Raw genomic sequence first — 23,772 nt, 5'->3', positions numbered from 1 at the left:
ACCAAACCTGCCATTTGCAGTGCTTCAGCTCCTTCAATAATTTACACTGCGAAGGCTACGGCGAAGTGGGGTGTGCCCACAATGTTCTGCCTACTGAATGGCACCGTGGCGCACCGTTCAAATGTGATATTGCCGCCTACGATGCACCAAACGTCGCTGTCCTTAGTGAGTGGCAGTGCACTCAGCCAGTGGACTCGTCACAGCACCCTGCGGCGGCCGCAGTATCTACAGTACGTAGCAGACTGCAGCATTTGCTTTGTGCATGACAGGACTACAGCGTGCACTCGCACTCATATGCTCCTGTGTGGCTGTGCTACGCCATGATGACCGGTTTTGTCCTGCACCAGCTTGACCGACGGATAGTAGCAACAACCAACTTGCGCATTCTGAAGCACTATCAATAAGTCTGCCAAGGCGTCTAACCAGGAGCGGCCAGGAGTAAGTGCACGCCGGCAAGCGTGCATGTGGTCTGACCTTGAAGAGACTGACAGCTGGCCAGAAGGTGTTGCGAGACGGTGCAAATGAAATGACCATGATTTATAGCGATAGGATCCAGCACGCTGTTCGGCATTTAAGTAAGAAATATAATCTTAAGTTGACGAAGAAAGTATAATGTTAAGTTGACGAAGAAAGTAAAAAAAATAACAGCAAGTGGGGAGGCCTGGCGGTCAAACCTTGATACTTCGAAATGAAGTCAATAGATTACTGTATGTGAGTCGACTGTCATTAGACAGTTTTAATTTAGCACACGTAACTTGTAGCGTACGCTATACGCTATAGTGTAGCGTACGCTAAGCAGCGCGCATTTTTTACAGTTTTAGTTGGCCGGCGAGATCCCCCAATTTCAGAGGCCATATGCCGCCCTTGCGGCTATTTCCCGACTGTAGCGATAGGTGGCGCTGACATCTCGAACGTTTCTTCCGTTAGGCTTCGATTCGTTCGAAACAAGAAGCAATCTCAAAAACACCACGTAATTATCCATAATACCCTGTCGTCGAAGCAGCCTGAGACTAAGCAAAAGTAGTTTACACAATCATTTGCTACGAACGAAGTGCGTTTTACAAAAGCAAAGCCGAATTCAATTCGAAGCGAGCAGCCGGGACCGCCGCCATGTTTCACGCAAACTCCGCAAACCACACAAAAACGCTAATGCCAACTCGTTTGCGTTGCGTACGCCCGCTATTTCGATTAGCATTCAGCGCATGCGCAGTGACAACCTGCTATTTTTTAGCGTATGCTATACTAAGACCGTCTATTAAGTACAATATAATTATTGCTTAAAAGTGCACTTAGTATATTATTAGACACTTCCACTTTATTCAATGTGTATTAACTAAAAAAGTCTACGCTAACAAGCAGCACTCGCGTTGTGCCACATGCATAGCGGCGCACATGCTGCTGTATGTGTGCGAGTATAGCACGAATTTGCATGTACCCAGAGTTTTATGATCTCCCTGTGATACAAGATGCCATTGACGAGTTGTGCTGTAAGGGGGTGAGTTTTTTACCTTTGTGTTGGCACCGCTGTCACAGTGTACCAATTCCAAGCTCTCTGCCGACAGTCAGCAGATTGTCTGCGTCGGTACAGTGTGATAGACGCGCTGACACGAAGAAAAAAACTCTGCCGCTGGCAGTCTGCAGACCGACATTGGTGTCGGGTCAGCCTAGTATGAGTGAGCATTTACTGATCGGCATTCTTCAGGCGTGCTGCTTGTGGAGGGGACGGTGGTCTATTGTAAAGGTCGGATTCATCGCTTTCGCTGCTGCTTTCGTCCATTGAAGCATGACATTCGGGTGCTACTTTGCAAGGATCTAAATTCTGAGCACGCGTGCGAGCTAAAATCCTTTGTTCCTGCTCGCTTAGTTCTTCGAGAGACGACATCAGAAATCAGAAGCGCATGCTCGGCCACAGCAACACGAACCGCATATCTCGTGTAAAAGAGTCGTTTCGTTTTCAATGTGCTTGGTTTTGTTTTGACTAGGCAAATAAGCAGTTGGACAGGAAACCGCAAGAACACATAGCTATTATCGCAGAAATACTTTAACACTTCGGAAAACATGAATCACAGGAACATTGACTTGATAAACAAAATAATACTTTCTCACACCTACGGCTGCACTTGTCTACCTCCCACTAGTGCTGGCCTATAATGGGAATCGCGTTCACCTATCAGTTTTCAGCATGCTTCCAGTGAACGACTTCATCCTCACTGCAGATAGAAAAATTCAAATAAAAAAATTTTCCACAGCTTTTTCCGCGTTACTGCTTCATAATTAAACCCTCTGGCCGGTAAGCTTTCGATTGCACTGAATAAAGTGGGTACTATGAAAATCGGTTGTTAGTCCCTTTAAGTTTTGCGTGGTTCGAGGCTAGTTGAGTGTTCAAAACTAGTCAAAATTAGCAAGACCCGACGGATATGACATCAATAAGCAGTCATGCCGAACTATATAATTCCTACGTGGGCTGCTGTAGCTGAGCGTCAGCAGACGACAGTCGGCTTCTTCTAGAAGTATGTAATAATTATCAAAATTCGAAAGCAGATTTTTGCTTACTTCAGCCTGTTTATTAAACTGTGTCAATATATATACACGGTAACAGTAGGAAGAAGTGCACTGATACAAACACCCTTCTTTATTGATGTCAGCTATTGGCCAATAGCTTCCACATATGGGAAACTGCTAGGAATAAAGTGTCCAGAAAAGAGTGAAGAGCAGGCTTCTGTTGAAAAGAGCATTTGAGAGAAAGGTGACTTCACGCCCTGCTTGTCAGATCCGTGCACCGCGCACAACTGCAAATATCGGCTGAGATGTTCTAAGCAGCGTGTGCTATCCATGGACAGTGTTTTTTCACCAAGTGCGAGGTGCAGTTCAGGTCCCTTCACACCTTTGGAGATCTATCCGTGCCATGATAGTTCCATGACTAACACTTATACCCACATGATAGGGGAGAGGTGTAAGAGAAGAAAGATTGTGTGACAGCCATTATTTGTCCAGTTAAATGTATTTAGAATGTGAAAGGCACACCTACTTACTTTGTGGGAAAGTTTATGCAAGCCACACACACTACCAAGAATATTTTCTGGTACTACAGGCCCACAACCTGGCCTCTGGAACTGCGACGCGACCTCCAGGCAAGAAGCACCACTAACCACCCGTTGATTCCAGGCACACTACTTAACCTGCAATGGCCTTAACGTTAAGAAAGGTGTAGATTGTGCCTAGTACATATCAGGGTATTGCTTCACAATTGCCCTTCAAAAAAAAATTAATGCATTTTTATGATAAATGCAACTATTTTGCATTCAACTATACCTGTGCCACTCCTGTGTTGGAAGTTGTGGCAGTGGAAAGCAATGAGAGCCTGCCATGATCCTGCTTCGTCACTTACTCACATTTCCATTGTGGTATCATACCACAATGTTTGATGCTTAAACATTCTGCTATCCACTCATGCATTATTATAGCTTTCTCTTCCAACTTTTCTTTACCTATTGTCTCGATAAATTATAGAAATGGACTTATTTATCTCCACAATTACGAACTCTATCAAAAATTAATTTTTTAAACAGACTCAGAAAACTGAACGAGACTATGCCTTGTACTTCAATTTGGTCTAAAAGTAAGTCAGCTAGCTCTAGACACGTCCCCACTTAGCTAGAAGCTGTAGCAACCAAAAAAATATAGAGATACCGTATTTATTCAAATTTAGGCCGACAGCGTTTTTTTCTTCGAAATAATCGTCTACCAAACTCTAGGATTGGCTTAGATTCGAGGATTTAAAAAAAATACGCACCAGTTTTTGATTGAAATAGATAAATATAGTGCATAGCTAGTGCCATCTAGAAAAGTCAGTATCGCAACCGTTACTAGCCGTATCATTAGCCAACAGCAGTACATGAGCAACATTGCCATTTTGACCTTTGTCGTATCCATGTGCGGCATGGCATTATCGTAACGGCAACAAACAGGCGATGCCAATATAATGCCGCTATCAAACGAAAAGTTGTGCTAGCCACTTGCGCATCGTCAAATGTTCAAGCCGAGCAGGAATTCAGCATCGAAAGCAAAACGTCCCGTCGTTGAAGGGGGCAGCACGAGATGCTTTTAGCGTGCGCCACAACGAGGACAGCATTTACCGAACCACAGCAGCGATGATGACATAGAATGAGCTTGGCATGTTCATATTCATTAAATGCTGTTTTCATTCCGTGAACGCTGTCCTCGTTTTTTTGTTCAGCCTACATAAAACCAACATCCTTCTCGGCTCACCCTCACACACTTTCACTTGCGCCCAAACAATAAAACATGCAAGACACAACAGGATCTTAGTAAGTTTGGTCTTTGTGCCGATCAGGACGCTGTGCCGCTTCAGCAGTCACTCTTGGTCGCAATTTGAGAGGTGCATTTGCAAGCAGCCCCTCGTAGATCAATCATTCTACTATCTGCACCCATGGAAGTTTCCATTTATTGTCTCGGTATTCCTTTGCAGCGGCAGTGAAATTTCGTTATATTGAATTTGTGAATAAACACACTTCATTCCATTAAGGTTTTAACTACATGGTGGTCTATGGACAAGAAGTTACAAAAAGTTAAATGCTTCGTTGTATAGAGAATTCCACTATATTGAGGTTCTGAACTGTACTCTGAAGTGCACAGACCCCATGACACCTTTCTGAAATGACACTAACAATACTCTCAAGTTGATCACCTTTGCGCAACTTGCCAGATATGAATACGTCAGTGTGTATGGACAACAGCATCACTGGCAATGTGCCAAAACAGCTTGCATGGCACCAAGTCAGATGACTGATCCTAATGCAAAACTTGAAGTCCATCTGAGGAATTCATAACTGGTTCCAGTCATGCAGAAGTTGATGATGCTAATTTCTGCAGCGTAATGAATTCCAGACAATTTCACATAGAAAACTGAAAGTGCAAACAATACATGGGGGGGGAGGGGGGGGGGGGGCAAAACATGTAACAAGTGTCCAAAACGTGGTGGCCATGACACGTTTTCAGCTCCTGCAATAGATGGTGTCCAAAACCCGACTATAAACCACAGCCAGCTAGCTGCCTTGAGTCTCTCGAGTCTTTCGTGCGAAAGGCATGGGGGGGGGGGGGGGGGGGTTGAACGATGTGCGCCGTTGCCGGTAGCTTCGTGCTTTCAACGTTTAGTTTGCATTGAATCGAGAGACAGCATGAAGGTCAATTCACTTGCTGCTGCTGCTGCTGCTGCGCTTAGCTTGCTTAATTTGCTATCACAAATGAGGCTCCGCCTTTCAAACGAAACTGCAGCTTTTTTTTTTGGCGGGGGCGTTTGTCACTCACTCTTTGCAATAAGTTGTTAGACATTGCGCCGAAAGTTTAGGAAAGTAGTCTCACATATTACGGAATTTGGATAAAATGCACGCTTTTTGTCGGCTTATCAGGGTCTGTTGTAACGTAGTTGGAAACAAGCTGTGATAGCTGTTGTTTTAGTGTAAAGTGAACGGATGTTTTTTTTTTTTTTTTCGTCAAAGCTTATTCTTACAAAAGAGAATTCACAACTGCAGTGCAAATGTTTAAAGGTGCGTTTTGTTTCGTCCAAGTCGCCACGTCTTTCTCTAATGAGTAGAAGGTGAAAATGATGCTTGCCTTGGGAGCTGCAAATGCCGAGAAAAGGAAGGCTGCAAATATATATCAGTGATAGAATTGTGGCAGAAGACCAAACGCGTCGACTGTCACCGGAAATGATGGAAACTTGAGACAAACCGGCACCTTCAAGAAACAGAGGCGTGGGACTTCATCTTTGAGTCCTAGCCTATGCACAGATGTTCTAGCATTTATGGCCTCAAACCCTCATGCTAGCGTGCGGGACGTGGCCGCTCAGGAACCAATTTCCAAGTCGAGAGTTTGGAGGATTCTAAACGACGGCCTTTCACCCATAACACCTTACCCAGCACCAATGCTTGGAAGATATAGACTAGTAGAATCATCTCGGCTTCTCGAATTGGGTTCTCACAAAAGACGATGAGTCAATGAACTTTTTAAGAAACATGATATGCTCAGATGAAGCCAACTTTCACAGAAACGCCAAGGTAAATTTACATAATGCACACTATTGGAGCGATTACAATGCACACTGAGCAAAGCACAATCGGCACCAATACCAGTGGTCGTTCAATGTGGGGGGCGGAATTTACGCCTGTGTTTTAATCAGTCCCATCTTCGATCACGCACTGACTGGACAGCGTTATGTGAATGAAATCCTTGAAGGAGTGGTGGATAAGTTTCTTAGCGAAGTCCCACCAGCACACAACAGCAGCCGAGCACGAAACTGGCTGGATGCGACTTTCACATGCAATAGATTGGACGGCAAGGGCCTGTAAATTAGCCAGCTGGGTCACCTGGCCTCTCTCCACTCAGTTATGTGAAAGATGGTGCTTACATGTTTGTGACGGATGTCAGATTAGCTCAAGACAAGGATAACAGATGTCTGCCATAGAATTCAAGCGTTGGTCATCAGGAAAGCCACTGAAAATGTGATAAAGCGGACTCAGTACTGAGTAGCTGTGGAAGGAGACCTATTGAAACACGTACTCTAGGCAGCAGCTGGTGTTCAACGGCGCTTTTTTCTTTTGTGTAGGTGTCCCGATTGCCAATTCGGGTCATTTAGAAGTGGTTAATTACTTTCTTGAACGCATCGGTTTTGCCTTTTCAAAACACGTAGGTCGCTTCCTGGTCTGTTTATTTCACTTTTATTTTATGCCATGAGCCTGCTTTTCCAGCACGTATACACTCTCATAAAAATTAAAACAGTCACTTTAATTTGGCTTTGGTCCGAAGCAAGTTTCTGGCGCAAGATATAACTGTGCGCGTACTCTGTCGATGTGGTGTGAGCAAAGCCGGGTCTTTGAAACATGCTATGCCTATCACATTGCTTTTCACATTTTGTGCGTAGTCAGAGCAGCGCTTTGGTCGTGTTATCAAGAGGCTTTTGTTATCAATGTGATCAGTCGGCCTTGAGAGACAGATAAAAGTGACGTAGAGAGGAAGGAATAGCTGCAAAGCCGCAAAACCTGCTGTTGGTGCTCCTTCCGTACCATTATCAAGGTGATGCGGTTGTTTGCAACAGGCAATGCAGTTGTTTTAAATCAGCTTATTTGAGGGCGCTGCTCTATGATGCGGGTGGGAGCGTAGTCACATGGTATTTTTCATATTTTGTGGGGTTTGTTTGCCAATCACAAAGAACTGCAAGCAGTTAGTAAGTCCCTGAAAACACAGCAGTTAGATGTCATTTGGGGGTACCTTGGGGTGCCTACAAATGCCTCATTGACACTGATAATTAGGACAGTACTTCTCAAATTAGATAATTAATTGCAATTGTCAAACTAAATTTCAGGAATGAGAGAATTACTGGCGGCTACTCTACTGTACCAGAAACAATGTACACTAGGTTATCTTCCGAGTAATGCAAGTGCTCTTTCTTTCAAGCCTTGGACAATGATAGTTGGGGCACCCTGCTAATTCACTCAGTAACCAAAATGAGGCCAAGCCGTATTCACTAGAAATCAGGATCAATAGCAGTCATGCGCAGGAGCGCTTATACTTGGACTTGCAGGAAAAAAAAAAGGACAGAGGCTGCAATTTCACCGGAACGACAAAGCAGCATTAGTGATAGTGAAGTATACGACAATTACACGAAGGAAGATTACACCGCCAGACTCTTGGTGGTGTGAGGGGACTCGGGCTATGAAATTGAACTGTCTCCCACTATGAGGTCTTGTAAATTCTCTTATAAGGCCATCACTCAGTGAACAACTCTTGAAGGTCACACATTTCTTTAAGTACAAGAAACATATATACGCATATATACCCCACACACTATATATATAAATATATATATATATATATATATATATATATATATATACATATATATATGGGGTTCGGAAAGCTGGTCGGGCTCAAGCCCCACCCGGAAAGATGAAAACTTTCCACCTATGGTGATAGCATTCCTGGCATTGTGCTTAACATAGAGAAATGCTGCTGAAGTAGATGCCAATGCATCTGCTGCCAAGTCATGAAACCTCGTGAAAGTTGTTGAATCCCCAAATATGGTCATTGGACAATACCACCCCCTGTAAGGAATATTTTTGGCTGCCCGAGAACCCTGGTTTTGTAGCAAGTACAAAAGAATTTTGAAGCTTCACTACCACTGGAATGCACGCATTGCAATCATCAAAAAGCGTACCGGTTTTAGCAGCTAAGTGCCACAGCAACTAGGATACAGAGACAGGTTGTTTTGTCCTCTTTGTTTGTCCTGAAGGGTCTCCTACCAAAATCCTTTTTTATACATTAGCAAAGTAAAACATCAACGCACCTTCTGTCCAAGCAGACCTAGGGAGACCATCTTTGCGTTGTATACGTTCTCGAGCTCGCGCAGGGTCTCCTGCCGTCGCTCCTCGAGCATGGAGCGGTAGAAGTGGAAAGTGTCGGCGACCTCCCCTTGGGCTCGCTGGTACTGAGCTTGGAGACGGCTTGACACCTGCTCGAGGGTCTTGAGTGCTGCCCTGAGATCGTGCGACTTGACCCGTCCATCCTCCACCATGTGTGACAGGCCCTCCACGTGACGAGGTGCTGCTTCGCTCAGCGGCTCCAGATCATGCATTGCCTGCAAGTATGGCCAGCACACAATGTACTCACGTCTGTATGTCTGCATGTCTGTATAAACAGAAGGCCCAGCTGCGCTTAGTGTAGGTAAGAGAATATGCTCAACACAAACCACTGGGATTACAAATGTGTGCAAGTAAGATGAGTACTGTTTATTTCTTCCGAATTCCTTGAAAGTAATGCCTTCTTTTATGTGTGAAACAGAGTATAGGACACAAGAAGAGCTACACAACTATCGCTGTCATAGAAGTCCCGATACTGTGCATTTCGCAAGGCAGTTTTTGATCTGCAATGCTCTTTCTGAAAACTATTTTATTTATTTGTGTAAGGCCCACACTTCCTTGGCAGACTTCTTACAGCCTTTACAGCCTTTCAGGCTCACGGCTACTCAGGGAAGCCTCAAACTACACTAGGAGTGCTATGCAGAATAACACAACCACTGGCGGCCAACTACGAACACATTTTCAGTTGCTGGACGATTGTTCAGACACTGACAATACTGTGAAAATGTCCGAATAAACGAGAAGTCTTAAAAAATGAACCGAGAGGACAGAACATATCTTGCTGTCTTTTAGAGAACGAAGACATCAAAAGATTCATTTCAATTCATTTATTTACCCTAAGCGCCCAGAATCGGGCGCTAATTACATAGGGGGGGATAACAACAACAAGAAACTTCAAAAGGGGGTTATAAGCACGAAAATCAAAACGCACGTAAAGAACACAAATATTTTCAGCATTAAGGAGATAGAGTGCATCTAGTAGTAGCATGAAGTAATGATTATATAATGCAATAATACAAGATCGAGCTACAACATTCAGAATAATACAACAAATGCATGACAATGTACAAAAGTAGTAAGGTGTGCAAGCAGGATAGCATGGTTGTTTAGAAAAGATCAGCTGGTATGGCAGTCTTGCTTCTTAGGGTAGGTTAGTGAGCTGATTAGAAAGCAGATAATTTCTTAGTGTTGGCAATGGATTGCAAGAAAGCGTTCCATTCATTTATTGATAAGACTAAAGGTGAGCAAATATTTTTTAGCCCGAGCGAAAAGTGGGCATACCTTGTGTTCGTAGTCAATACAAGTGGAGATGTGGGCAAGCTGGAGGAATGAATTTGCGTAAAAAGGCACTGTCACGGAAATAAATACTCTGAGAAAAAGATAAGTGTGAATATTTTGTGTGTACTACGAGGCAAAACGCCACGTGTTTTTATGGACGACACTGTGGTAACGAGAATATGAGGACGAGATGAATCTAGCAGTTTTACTTCGCATTCCAGCATGTCAGTAAAGCAAGCTTGATGGGGATATATGTTCGAAGCGTACTATAATGATTGTTTAATTAGCGAATTAAATGCTTGAAGTTTAGTGCGAATTAGCGACACATAGGTGATCTTTTAGAACGCCAAGCTTTCCAAATGCTTTGCTAGGGATTAATTCCACATGATCATTCTATTTTAGGTTCTAACTGAACCTAACACCTAGGTGTTTAATCGACCGCAGAATTCCAACTGCAGAATTCTTAGTTGGGTATTCGTTAGGCAATAAATTGAAACTGGGACCAAACCTAATGTGCTGTTTTCTCAATCTTAATTTTCATCTGCCATTTTTTTCACCCTTTAGAAAGTCGTTAAGTCGGACTGTAGTGTTAAAGTGCCCTTCTGGTCGGTTATTTCTTTATATATTATGCAATCATCTCTAGAAAGATGTATGGAAGACTGCATGTTAGTCCATATGTGGTTTATGTAGATTAAAAATAACAGCGGTCGCAAAACTTATCCTTGTGGGATTCCCATCTTGACACGAGTGTGGCGAATTATGTAGTAACCGATCTTAACACTGAAGTTTGTCAGTTAGAAAGACCTTAATCCACATAAATGTTTTGTCATCTAGCTGTAGGCTACATAGTTTTGTTAGTAGACGTTGACGAGGGACGTGATCGAATGCATTAGATAAGCAAATAAAAATTGTATCAATGAAGAATAACCTATTGCTGAAGTTGTTAGATTATTAGATTACAGGGTTTTACATGCCAAAACCACTTTCCGATTATGAGGCACGCGCCGTAGCGAAGGACTCCGGAAATTTCGATCGCCTGGGGTTCTTTAACGTGCACCTAAATCTAAGTACACGGGTGCTTTCGCATTTCGCCTCCATCGAAATGCGGCCGCCGTGGTCTGGATTCGATCCCGCGACCTCGTGCTCAGCAGCCTAACACCATAGCCACTGAGCAACCACGGCGGCTACTGATCAAGTTGTGTAAAGAGTTTTACTCAGTGTTGTACTTCACTAAAATAAAGTGGCTTGAAAGTTTGTGATGATCGAGGCTATGGGTGCGTTTCGCATTCACCAATCCTGCAGCCCGATGAGCATTGCAGGTTGTCGCAAAGTGCAGATATTGCGCATGCAACCTTGACTCCGCGATACTGTCAGTTATAGGGTGTGCTGCACAAAGATGTCAGCTTATGCTGTTCCATCCAATAAGCACACATGCCAACTTGGTAGGCGTCCGCAGTAGTTGCTGGCTGTTTGCCCACGAACCCAAAGTCCACTTAAAGGGCCCCTCACTAGGTCTGGCCATTTCGAATCGTACGTGAATGACAGCAATGCCAGAAGGCTGCATGCCTATTTGTGTCTTTAAAGCCTTTATTCTTGCATTTACCGCCACGCCTAGCACTGCGTCAGCCACATGTTTTCATAACTGTGTAGTGGCCATCCATGATCGCATCGATAGCGACCGCGGTTTTGTCCACAGTTCCAGCAAATGGTAGTTTCTTTTTGACTCAGTGCGTGCGTCAGCCGTGCCCCTTCATAACTGCAAGGCCTCCCTCCATGATCGCGTCGACAACGGCCCTGGTTTTGTCTGCAGTGGTTGCGGCAAATGGTAGCTTAGTTTTTACTGAGTGCAAAGCTGTCTAGGATGAAGAGCACTGTTTACATTGCGATGAGTGGAGACTGGTGAAAAAATAATCAGGATGTACGAGTGGTAGTCAACAGAGTGTCTCAGATGAAAACGCACGGAGCGGCCGCGCTCCCAAGGAAATCAATCACAAGGCCTTCGTCGCTGCCAGCACTAATCAGTTACGAGACGACGAGAATCGCAGGTACCGCAATGTTTTTGTGCAAAATAGAAACGGGATTAGCTGATTCATTTAGTAAATGAAGGCATGTTGACGTAGTAAACCTTTTATTGATTTTTTTCATACCCTCGATAATTCGACATTCAGTTAATTCGGACATTTCTTTTGAAGCCGTGAAATTCGAATTAACAAGGTTTTACTGTACAAACATTTTAAAGGCAAAGTTCCCACAGTGATGTGCTGCCCGTGTTACTTGCCCACTAAACCTAACTAAAGCTGCCTCGTGGCTTCATTGGAATCTGTAACCAAAGTTGCGGTTTGGTGCCAAGTGCACGATACAGTGTTGATGATAATGCCAATGTTGGGAAGGCAACTAGTGTGGTCTAGTAGCAGCTTGCAGAAATTAACCAGCATACAGGTAACGCTTCACGCTGCGTGAAACTTTTTTCAAAGCTCCCTTCCAAAGTGGGGGTGCGGGTCTTACACTAGTAAATACAGTACTTCGGATACAGTCACCAATGGATCATTCAGATTCGATGGGGACCAGCTGAATGTCTGAATAATTGGGAGTCTGAAATATCAGATTGGCCAGAAAATAAGTGACTTAATAAATGGTTTGCTTCACAGTCATTGTGGTCACCATATTGGGGTACTAACATTTCAAGAAGCTGTGAAAAAAGAAAAAAACGTGACAGCACGACAGGAGTGCATTGAGCCGAGCGACAAATCAATAACAGTGATAATCCACTGAAAAATGGTCCCTGTCAAAAAGCAAAACAATGTACGCATGGATAACATGATGCACAGATGTAATCCTGGTTGCCATGTTAGGGTAATAGCACAGTGAGAAGCTGTGTCTGAGGCATCATCTGCACTATTTACAGTATTCCACAAGTTAACAAAGCTTGCCAACTTGTTGCTCCATGTACGTATGCTTGCCTGCAACCTGGCAAGTCGATATTTCGACCATTGTCAGGCTGTTGCTTTATACAGATGAAGTACTATCGCACTCAGTAAAAGTAAAACGCATGAGGCATTTTGCCACACATTTTCGCATTGTAGCTCACACTGAGCGCGATAGAGTGAATGCATACATGAAATCTCATCCCCTGGCATTCAACAGAGGTCGACCACGCTCCGACAGCCAAATTATCGTGGGTTTCCTTGCGAAACTTCTCTGGGACTTGCCTCACATAATCGCAGCCTCTGTCAGCATAGACATTGAAGGTTTAGTCGGCACCACTTGAAGCTGATGATTCTGAGCAATAAAAATTCATAGCATTCAAGGAAGACGGCCGTGTCTGTGTGCCACACTTCTTAAAAGCGAGACATACAAGTTCCTCTGGGATGCTCGCCCATGCGTCCGCAATCCACTTGCACAGCGTGCTGCGTCCGTTTCAGCGCCTCCGGTCGGCGTCACCCCGGGCACACCTTATTGCATCCATTTCATGCAGCAAAACCATTCAGAGCAGACGTTTAGACCACTCACACAGTAGTCTCTTCACAGAGTCAGCCAAATCCCACCGAAACTCATCCAGGACGAGGATGGACATGAACGAACGCAGTGCGCCGGGCTGCCGACACCACATGAACCTGATCCAGTCAAGCACAAGGCCCTCATCCATCCCGCCTTTCTCTTGGCACCTCACGACATTTTCCAATATCTCCTCACCAATCGGAATTGTCTTGCACTTGAAGATGACGGCAGCTTGTGACCACCTGTCATGCAAGACAACATCACGGTAACCCGTGTCTTGGCACTGCTGGACCAAGCACAAATTTGTTTGGAGCATTTTTTGTGCACGGTGAGAGAGGATGGCATGTCCAGATACAGTGCCATTTGATCGGCATTGCCGATCTGCCTTAGCTGGAAGGAAGCTCTTGGACTTCCACAACAAAATAATATGGCTCATGGAATGATTCGGGCAGCTTTTACAAATTCTACATTCACTGTACAATGAAAATCCAGCACAGCACACAAAGCGAGAGAATCGGTGCTGGCTTGCTTTGAAGTCAGAGCGAGGGATTCCTGCAGTAGCTCCATGCTCACAGCTAGGTACGCGGCTTGTTGTTGTCGTACGAACTCTTAATGTGTCAACTTACGCACTCTGTGCACATTAGTCTGTAAAACATAACGCCTGCACCTTGGCATTCGTTTCAAGTGTCACATTGTGCCTGCACAATAGAAATTGAGCTGCACAATTTATGAACTTAATACACTGACGTGAACTGGTTCACAGTGGTGCAGGTGAATCAAACAGACATTGAATTTCTCCTTGCACGTAGCAGGTAGAGGTGCAGAAAGAAGCATGAAAGAAAGAAGAGACATGCGCAGATAGAAGAGCGAAAGGAGGAAGACACCCCTCCGTTGCTAGGAGACACTTGTCTGGGTGGAGTATGTGCTTCACAAAACCTTAGATGTCACCTCTGCAAACATAAAGTCCCCTCCCACATTTTTCTCCTCTAGTGACATCTCGGTTTTTCGATCCCATGAGCAACGGCACCCACTAACTTACTGTTAGGGCTGCCATGAAGGATACACGGAAATAAAAAAATCCCGGTTTAGGAATATTAATTCGTAGTACTCAGGCCTTGACATGTAAAGTGAATAAAGATCATTATTTTGAAAAGTTTGGTATTCTAAGTTGGTAGTACAGAAATCTTTTTACATTGAAACTAAAACCAATCAGCAGGGGATTTCCCAAAAGCTTGTGAATGCGAAAGTTCATTAATACAGTGTTCGTAGTAATGAGGCTTCTGTATATTGAACTTCTGTGAGCAATTTAACGGCTACTGATAACTATTTAGAAAGGCTCTATGTGGTCTATGCGCAGCCAGGGGATTACATTTTCACGAATTCACTTATCTCAAAACTCCATTTACTTAAGCTTTTTTCTTTCTTCATAACTTCGAAACTTTGAGGTAACAAGCTTTTACTGTTATCCCTTTTCAAAGCATCTTTTATACAGACTGGGATGTTATGAACATAAAACGTTTGTTTAAATAGGCTTTTAGATGCTCAAGGCAGCATCTCCATGTATGGGGACATACTGACCATCTCCATATGTTTGTTATGGTAAAGGCCAGTTTTCTTTATCACAACACAGACGAAGGCGCAACATCGCATAGTAGGTAGGCATGTTGATGCTGTATTCTGGATTTTCATGTCAACTCTCAATATTCTGAATGCGCTTTCTGCATTTTTATTCGTGCCTATTTTATCAAAAATTGATGCTAAGAATATAATTAAATCAGTTCGAAGCAGTTCTGAATGCACCTTACTTTGCATCCAGGATGACTATTTTACATAACCACTTGCTAGTTAATGTGGGAAAGGACTGAATGCAATGTCCAAAAATATGTACAAAGGGTCTCGGGAGGTCATAACTGTGAGGCAATTTAAAGGGGCATTTAATCACTTTATCAAAGTCAAGAAATGCATTTGAACTAGATTATTTGAGAAATACCTTGCAGCAAGAAGTACTAGTAAGATTGCCTGTGGTTCCCCATGCTGTGCTCCCGCTCCTTCAACGCATTGCACTATGAAGGCTACGGTGAAGTGGGGAATGCCCACAACGCTCCGCCGACTGAACATCACCATGGCATGCAGTTAAAGTTTGATTTTGGATGTTCACATAGATGCCACCATTTCCGCATTTGACGCCTACGACATGCCAAGCGCAGTTGTCCTCCGCGAGTGGGCTCATCACGGCATTCCACGGTGGCCATGGTATCTATGCTATGTAGCAGACGCAGCTACATGCAAGTGTAGAGAATACATGCAGTATTTGCTCTGTTCACTCGGGCTCATGTGCTCCCAATGCTTCGTGCTACAAGGTGCAGACCAGCTTTGTCCGGCACCAGCTTGACCGACAGATAGTAGCCACATCCAACCTGCACATTTTGAAGCGTTGTAGAAAGCAATGTCTGCCAAGGCGCCTAGTTAGGAGCAGCCAGGACTGAGTGCGTGCTGGCAAGTGTATGTGTGGTCTGATCTTAATTAAGTATTGCGTGGTTTGAGGCCAGCAGAGTTTTTAGAACTAATCGAAATTAGCGAGACCCAACAGCTACGACACCGATAAGCAAAGTGGCAAAGTTTAATTCCTACTCGGGCGGCCATGGCCAAGCGTGAGCAGACGATACGCTTGCTTATTCTGCAAGTATGTAATTACCGAAACTTGAAAGCAGATTTCCGCTTCCTTCAGACTTTATTGAGCTGCGTCAATAAATATACAAAGTAACAGTAGGAAGAAGTGGACTGATCAAACACCCTTCTTGACTTTCATCAGCTATCAGCCAATAGCAGCCATCTATGGGAATCTTGCATATCACATATGCAAGCTGCTGGCAGCCTCAAAACGGTTGAGGAGAAGGCTTCATTTAAACAGAGCAAGAATTATGCGACTTCATGCTCCGCTTGTGACCTCCACATGCTGCACACGACTGCAAAATTTGACCGAGATGTTCCCAGCAGCATATGCTATCCGCGGACCATTTCTTTCACCAAGCCCGAGGGGTGGCTCAGGACCCCTTTGAGACTTACAAATCTGCTGGAAATGTGCAGACTTGTAACTTGACTGGAAATACGCTGGAAACACGCAGACACCGAAACACCAGATCGTCCATTTAGCTTTTTCAAATCTCTAAATTCCCCAAAACATAGCCTAGGTGAAACAGCCAATTGACTATGCATTTATCTGCATTCAAGGTGCAATCACAATCCAAACTCTAGCACTGATGGATGCACGTGCCACGTGAGACATTGATACCCCATAACCTTTGAAATCGACAATTATACTTCTGTGTCGTTTTCATGTATCCACGATGGAGGGAGCATCGTGAACAGTTTTAGATTTGTGTGGCTGATGCGAATGGGCGATCACTTATGGCACAACTGGCCAGCATGTTATGGCTTCATGAATGTCAATTACAGACTGCAGTCAAAACCTGCAGTAACCAAATCGCCGGGGAAAGCGAAAAAATTCACTTTTGCAGGAATTTCGTTGGGGCGGGAGTGAGACAGAAAAGATTGGGAAATGGCTCGCAAAACAAAAATTTGTTGCCAAAAGTAGGCAAGTTTATTTTGCAGAGCCTTGCCTTGCAGCAACTCGACAACTCTGCCTTCCCACTGCAAAATGTGGTCCATTGCCGCGTCGTCATTGCGCTCGTGGAAAAACGAATGAATTGCGTCCAAGGCATCTAACACATCCTGTGGGTTCACCTTCTCTTGATATTTCAGTCCTTAGTGGTCCTCGGCGTCGTCGGCTTTGAAGACTGGTTCTGATGGCCTCATCGGTCAGCATGGCATCGACTCTCGTCCACAACAACGTTTTCATCTGTGCAAACTCAATGATGAGGCCATCTGGAACTTTGTTTTCCATGGCACAAATTTTACCCCATGCATTGGTCAGCAATGGTGGCACTGCGATAGCAGGACTTATCAAGTGTGCCTTCGGGCAAATCTTCCTGCAGTGCCACTGGATCAGTACATGATGCCGGCGAAGTGGCAATGAAGCCAGCATGCTTGAAGCAATTTCTAAACGCCACCAGACACGTCACAACCCGCCCGGCAGCCACCATCTCAAGCACTATGAACACGTCCATGTCAGTGGGACGCTTGACCTAGAGGTACAGCAGTAGATTCTCCCTGTAGGCACACTTGATACAGCGAGTAACGTTTTGGTCGAGCGACTGCAGCAAGGAAGTGCCAATTTGGTGAGAAAAAAAAAAACAAGTGCATGCTTCGAAGTTCCAACCTCGTCAACCATTTTCAAGCGCGCTGAGAGTCAACACCTTGCTTTTCAAGATTCAGGGTGCCTACCAAGTTTACATTTCCAAATTCCCAGAGTTTTCCAGGTTTTCCCTGAGTGCCTTAGCAACATTCCCCGAGTGATGCAGAACTATGTTGTATGTCAAGATGAGCTGAAACCATATCACCCGATGCTGTCACTCTCTAGTAAGCATATGAAAAAAAAATTAAACAAAACTTAATCCAATTTGAACACTAAGGAGTAGTGTTTATGTTATTCAAAATGAGAATAGAAGGGAGGGGTTAGTAAAATGCACAGCAAATAAAATGACTGAAAAAAATTGCAAATCGAGTAGACCATTCTCAAATATCAATAAAAAAGGATGTGCATACAAGAGCAAATATTTTCAAATATGAGCTATTTCTATCAACTGATAACAAGCTCAGTGGTATGAGGCCCGAACTTTGTCACAATTGAGATTCTCTCTCAACAGCTCGTAAGTCAACCTGTGTCCTGACGTACTCTCAGACTGCGCGCGACGCCTCAGAGTTGCGTTTCACTGCTTTAAAGAGTTTATTTTGGTTTGGATGAGGGACACTTGCATCTCGGCATCAGCCAACACTGGTTTTTGAGCTCAAGCTCTTTCAAAACAGCGGCAGTGCGGCTTCCTTTCCCGTTCATTCCTCAATGCATAGGTCTTTTCTGTTTTTGTACTCCTTCCGCCACTCGTTCACCCCACGGACCATTTGAAGCATTTTCTTGGTCAGTTTCACAGTCTACGTCTGAGTTTTTTAACTCCTTAGGGGCCGCGAAAATGTCCGAAAAGTCAGCGAGTTGGTAAAAAATAGATGCATGTCATTTACTGCCCTTAAAGAGGCTCAACCCACCACAGGCACATTCGAAAACACTCTGAAGGCCTGTCGGTACACGTATTAGGCATATCGGTGCTCATACTGTGACAAGAAATACCGGGTGCACGCGTGCATAATTAAGGAATACATACTGCGTCACGTGGCAATAGCCCCGTCCCACGCTTGTTATGCTTCACTGCAATACTTTTGCATATGCTTAACCAAGTAACATTTCTGTATGGAGGCAAAGCTGACTTTCGGCAACCGGCATTATGCAACGCATTGTGCTTCCCAAGATTCTAAGCCAATTGCAATGACCACAAGGCGGTGTCAGTGCCATTGCTGACAGCGGCGAATTCTTTCAATGAAAAACACTGTACAGAATGGCAAGAAGCTTAATACCAAACCTCGAAGCAGCTAGGCCTAGCTCTGCCGCGGTGGTGGCTACGGCTGCCAGTGGATCTGCGTGAGAGTGTGCCGGTTCGAGGCGGCGAGGTTATCAAAATGGCGGCGGTTGTGGCTTTTATTAATGCTGTTTCAGACCTGCGGTCATGGCAAAAAGTCCGGAAAATCAGACGGCAAAGGGTTCTTGCATCCGAAAGTTCAGATGCTATAAATACATTGACCCTATGGGGTACGTAGTGGTGCGGCGAAGCTGTTCAAATTATCTGGCGTCTGGAAAGTCGCTCGTTGACTGTACTCCGGCAACTCCTCCAGCCGACTAGGTGGCGTCAAAGACAATTCGTTACGACTCGGGACAGCGTTACCGTGACTTTGGGTTCCCCTTCAATAAAATTACAGCTAATTTTCCCTGACAGAAGCACAAAGTCCCTGAGTTTGCTCAGTTTTTCCAGAGTACTCAAGATCCCCGAGAATTCCCGGTTTTCCCGGTTGGCGGACACCCTGAAGATTGTAGACAGTGAGCTGCACGCAATTCCAAATTCGTCAGTGTTCTTCTTCCTGCCCTTTTCAACCTGGGCAATAATTGCAGCCTTATCTTTTAGTGTAAACGATTTCTGCTTTTTGGCTGGAGGCAGCATCTTCACAGGCTGGCAAAGCAGACGATCCTATCACCACGCACACGGCTGACACCCTAGGACCAACTGCACACATCAAACATGCTGCATACACACGATCATGCGTGCTACACACAAAGCACAAAGCCTGATAGAGTCATTGGCGTTTTCATGTGTACAAGTGGATTTGGCTAATCAAGGATTATAGATCAGCACGCCACATGTAGTTCCATTCCGCATTAACCCATGCAGTGATGGCACACAGTATATAAATGCGCCTGTCCAGTGCGAGGTTGCCTTTGCTTTATTTTCTCTTTTTCTAGTCTCTTCTTTAATTTATATTACTGGTCAGGACGCTGCAGTACTCCTCTGTCGCAAAGATAAACAACAGTCATCATCATTGCTGTTGCCTGTTGCGGCTCCATCACTGCTGTTTTTTGTAAACGAAAATGGAAGCAGCCATGCAAGCATGCCATGGCAGCAGTTTATGTAATTTAAGGGCACAACCAATGTGTTTGGGCAGTTTTTGGACACTGCTAGCAGTACGTGAGTAGATAACATGCAGACTGCCGTTTCAGAAAAGTTTGCTATTGTGGTATTGCTATGAAAAAAAATTAAGTTTCATTGTTGCGAGATATGAAATGCATTGACTCGTATGGGCATTCACCGGGGATTAGAAAATATTTTGTTGCGCCGAGAGTTTTGTTGCCTCAGGATTACATTATCACGGGTTCTGACTGTATATTAGGTACCCTGTACAGGCCACTGGCTTTACTCATCTATCCCAGCCTACTCTTTTACTGGTTTCTGTGCAAGTGTTGATCAAGGTAAAAAATACAACATAACATTACTGTAAAGTAGCATGCTTAGCATAGCGCTAACCTTTGTGAACTCTCAGCTACATCACCATTTTAGGAAATAACATGAGTAGTAAGGTAAGGGAAAAGCTTACAATATGGTGCTTCAGAATTTTGTAATTCTATGCCCATGGGTGGGCAAAATGCAGCAGAGTTATATTATGGCCTTGCATTAGAGTGCAGGCAGTTATTAAAATAGCAGGATTTACTGGCAAATCCTGTGGAGGGACTGAACGAACAAGTCAACCTAACACAAGTACCCTTGATTGCCTGTTTTATTCAGTCTACTACCACCGAGCAGCTCCGTCTGCAGGTCACCATTCTAGCTTCGTTGAGCAACCAATATCAAAGTAATGGCATCACTCCGGACCCTAGCAGCACGAAGTGGGGCCAAGGCAGGCTCAGAATGGTGCAGCATCAGCCCTACACTGTACCTTCACTGGTTGCTCTTACAGTGCTATTTGGCAGAAGGTGGAGGAGGAAGTACTAAATTTATTGGAAATAAGAAAAAAAAAAAAAACGCAAGTCCGCTGGTCTTCCGGCTTGTGCATGGGTCGGGTTCCTCTTGCCAGGCCTCCTGTGACTTCCACTGCCCTCCCAGTCCCACTACACCAGCTAACTGCAACTCGTTCCACCCGCCACTGCAAAGGATCAGCGACTGCTAGTGTGATTCTCAAAGCTACCACAAGGTGGCATTATGGTGCAATGCCAACGGCCAAGTTTCCTAAAGAAAATATTACTAAAGGGAGGAACCTTGGCGCTAGCATGGGAAGGAACTGTGAATCATGCGGTTCAGCCATCATACAAATGATGGGATAGGTGTACTTAAAGCTTAGTCCTCCTGCCCTCAAATGGCATTGCAACCTGGAAAATTGACCAATGTCAACAAAATACTGCCTTATAAATGCAACAATTCGCAATAATTATGCATGTGAGCATAGGCTTTATGCCCTGCCATGTTTAAAAATCTCATTTGTCGAAAATTTAGAAGGAAAGCGCAAAAAATAAAGCCACAAGAATGTCTGCAAGCCAAAAGCACACAGATTAGACAAGTTCTTTGTAGTACTACCCACCATTCCCGTAGCAACTGGACGATCACAGTGCAAGATATCCCTCCATTCAATTTTGGAAGACACTGATCAAATGGTGGGCATCTCGAAGCAGATATAAGTGCTGAAATCAAACAAACCTTTGGGTGGTCAAGCAAGGCACACTCCTTGCAGACAGGTGTGTCACACGAGCGGCAGAAGTAACGCAAGGCTTCTGATCGGTGGCGCAGGCAGGCAACCGGTTTGTCCTGTGGCGCTCGCAGCCCGTCCCGTGCGCTCTGCAGTTCCCCTAGCGTCAGTACTCTATGGCCCTCAAAGCAGTGCATGAACTGGTGGGCCATCACGCAGTTGGGACACAGGAAGTTGGCACAGTCAAAGCACCGTGCTACTGCGCTGGACTCCTTGCCCTGAAAAGACAGCCGGCAAATGCTGGTAGGCGAGTAGGAGACTGTGGTCCAGTTGTAACAGGCTCCATCGTAGGGGTCGACGAGGCCTTCAGAAGAGTCGAGACAAGCGCACTACAGCTAACAGCTGCTTTATAGGCTAACTGCGACAAAATTTTAAGTCGTGTAAAAAGCCTAGTTTCAGATGGCGGAGATTTACAGCAACCTCTGCGCAGAATTTTGCACTTGAAATATGGATGCATCATGTAAGGCTGGCAAAAGTAGAAGTTTTCGATACTGAAACGCTGCCATTACCACTCACTGGAAGTGGCATATGAAACAATATGCAGCTCCCTGCCATGACCTCAAGGGATTGGTCACCACTTGCGGCTGCCCACGGCGGGCTGAGGAATCTCAGAGGTGAAGTGCTGGTACCTACGTCATATATGTTAGCTCCCAGGTGCACACACTGTATGCTTAGGTACTCGTTAAAGCCTCCTAATAATAACAAAATTAAGGCAATTACCAGCCCTGCAGCTATGCCAAGATTGCTTCAGTAGCAGATGCCACTCATCTATAGCCAATTTAAGAGAAACTTCGTTGTACATAGTTGGTCTTTAACCTTTTCTCAACCGCTGATGAGCTGACATCACCGGAATTTGTACCGATGTACGACGGGCACAGTCATCAAGAGGAAAAATACCTAGCAATGTGAACCGATGATGTCAGTCTACTTATTGTTTCGATTCATCCTACATAATAGTATAGCAATTCTGGGGTTTTATGCACCAAAACCTCAATCAGATTATGAGGCACGCTGTAGTGGGAGACTCCAGATTAATTTTGACCACCAGGCTTTTTAATGTGGACTTAAATCTACATACACAACCATTTTTTGCATTACACCCTCATTGGAATGCATCAGTTCTTTCTAGTTTCAGCTACGACACTAGATGGCGGCACTTGTGAATGTTAGTAGCGCTGGGTGTAGTTTATTCTAATCTGCTTGAACGCTTGCAATGAAAACAATTGTCTGCACCACATTTGTACAAAATTTGGCACACTTCCTGCACTAAAGAAAGGGTTAAAAAAAGCATTTGGTTAAACAAGATTCGTAGATTACCAGTTCTTGAATATTAATTAAGCCTTTGTGCTTTGCATTTTTACAACAATGGAAAAACAAAACCAATAGCGACCTTGCCCTGAAGAGCCTGCACAAGCTCTGCATGGCATCGCAAATTTTGACCTCTTGTCATTGTCAGCTGGCTGTCGGTGAACCTAGATTGAATTGCAGTTTAACCGAAGCAGAGGTTCAGGAGGGTAACTTTTGAATACTTTTTCTGTCCAAAAATGCACAAAACAATGTTGCTTACCCTCCGTGGCCTAACTTTAACATTGTGGTTAGAGTCATAGTCAAGAGTTGTGGGGCATATTCTCAGACAATCACTTTCAGAGATATCGCTGTCAGTGCGTGCCGATCGGCTGGTTGAGCAAAACTGTTTGAATCACCAACGTGCCATGTACCGCATCATGCGAAAGTAGTAGTACTGCCGAAAGTTATCATTTGAGAATACCACCCTTCAACGAAACCTAGCATATTAAAAAAGATGAATTGAAGTCACTGACCAAGTAAAAAAATTTGACGTTTCTGTTTTTCACAATTCAGTGGCCACAGTATCATATATAATTTACACAAATAGTATGTGAGGTTGTGAGCCGAGACAAACTTGGTGCATGGTACCATCTGTACGATCGACAATTTTTAATGCAACCTGTATTAGTGATGTTTCAAGCTAAGTCTCTATGCCACAATTTTCTTTTTCCAATCAACATGTCCAATTTTATGACGTGATTACACTTTGCACATGCTCCACGAGCATGTTAGACACATGACAATCTTTTTTGATGTCACGTTCGTGCTTTAAGTCGTGCGAAATTTCCGGTCTCGTCAAAACGAATTCAATGGGGCATGGAAGGAAATTTACTTTCGCAAGATTTTCTTTGTTGCAAAATGAGACAGCAGAAATACATTAGCATCACAGAACAAAACTTTGCTATTAAAATTCTGTTAGCCTACTTTGGAAAGCTCCGCTCGAGGATATAGAACCGCACTGCCGACAGTACAAAGTGTG

The 23,772-nt window shown here is 44.3% G+C and overlaps 1 protein-coding gene across 4 annotated transcripts in view; it reads right to left on the bottom strand.

Moving 5' to 3' along the window:
• The window catches only part of LOC126537164 (protein brain tumor-like), a 75,049-nt gene that overhangs the window by 8,705 nt on the left and 42,572 nt on the right, over positions 1 to 23,772 (bottom strand). For all 4 annotated transcript variants that reach the window (XM_050184342.3, XM_055073770.1, XM_050184340.2 and 1 more), the window contains exons 4-5: positions 21,398 to 21,664; positions 8,363 to 8,653 (exon numbers count right to left, since the gene is read on the bottom strand). In XM_050184342.3, the coding sequence (XP_050040299.2) occupies positions 8,363 to 8,653; positions 21,398 to 21,664 (558 nt within the window). The remainder of the gene's footprint in view (positions 1 to 8,362; positions 8,654 to 21,397; positions 21,665 to 23,772) is intronic.

The sequence above is a fragment of the Dermacentor andersoni genome, chromosome 4, assembly GCF_023375885.2.
Source record: "Dermacentor andersoni chromosome 4, qqDerAnde1_hic_scaffold, whole genome shotgun sequence".
In the NCBI taxonomy this organism is placed as follows: domain Eukaryota; kingdom Metazoa; phylum Arthropoda; class Arachnida; order Ixodida; family Ixodidae; genus Dermacentor; species Dermacentor andersoni.
The sequence above is the reverse complement of the archived record's forward strand: the minus strand, read 5'-3'. Positions and strand labels throughout refer to the sequence as shown.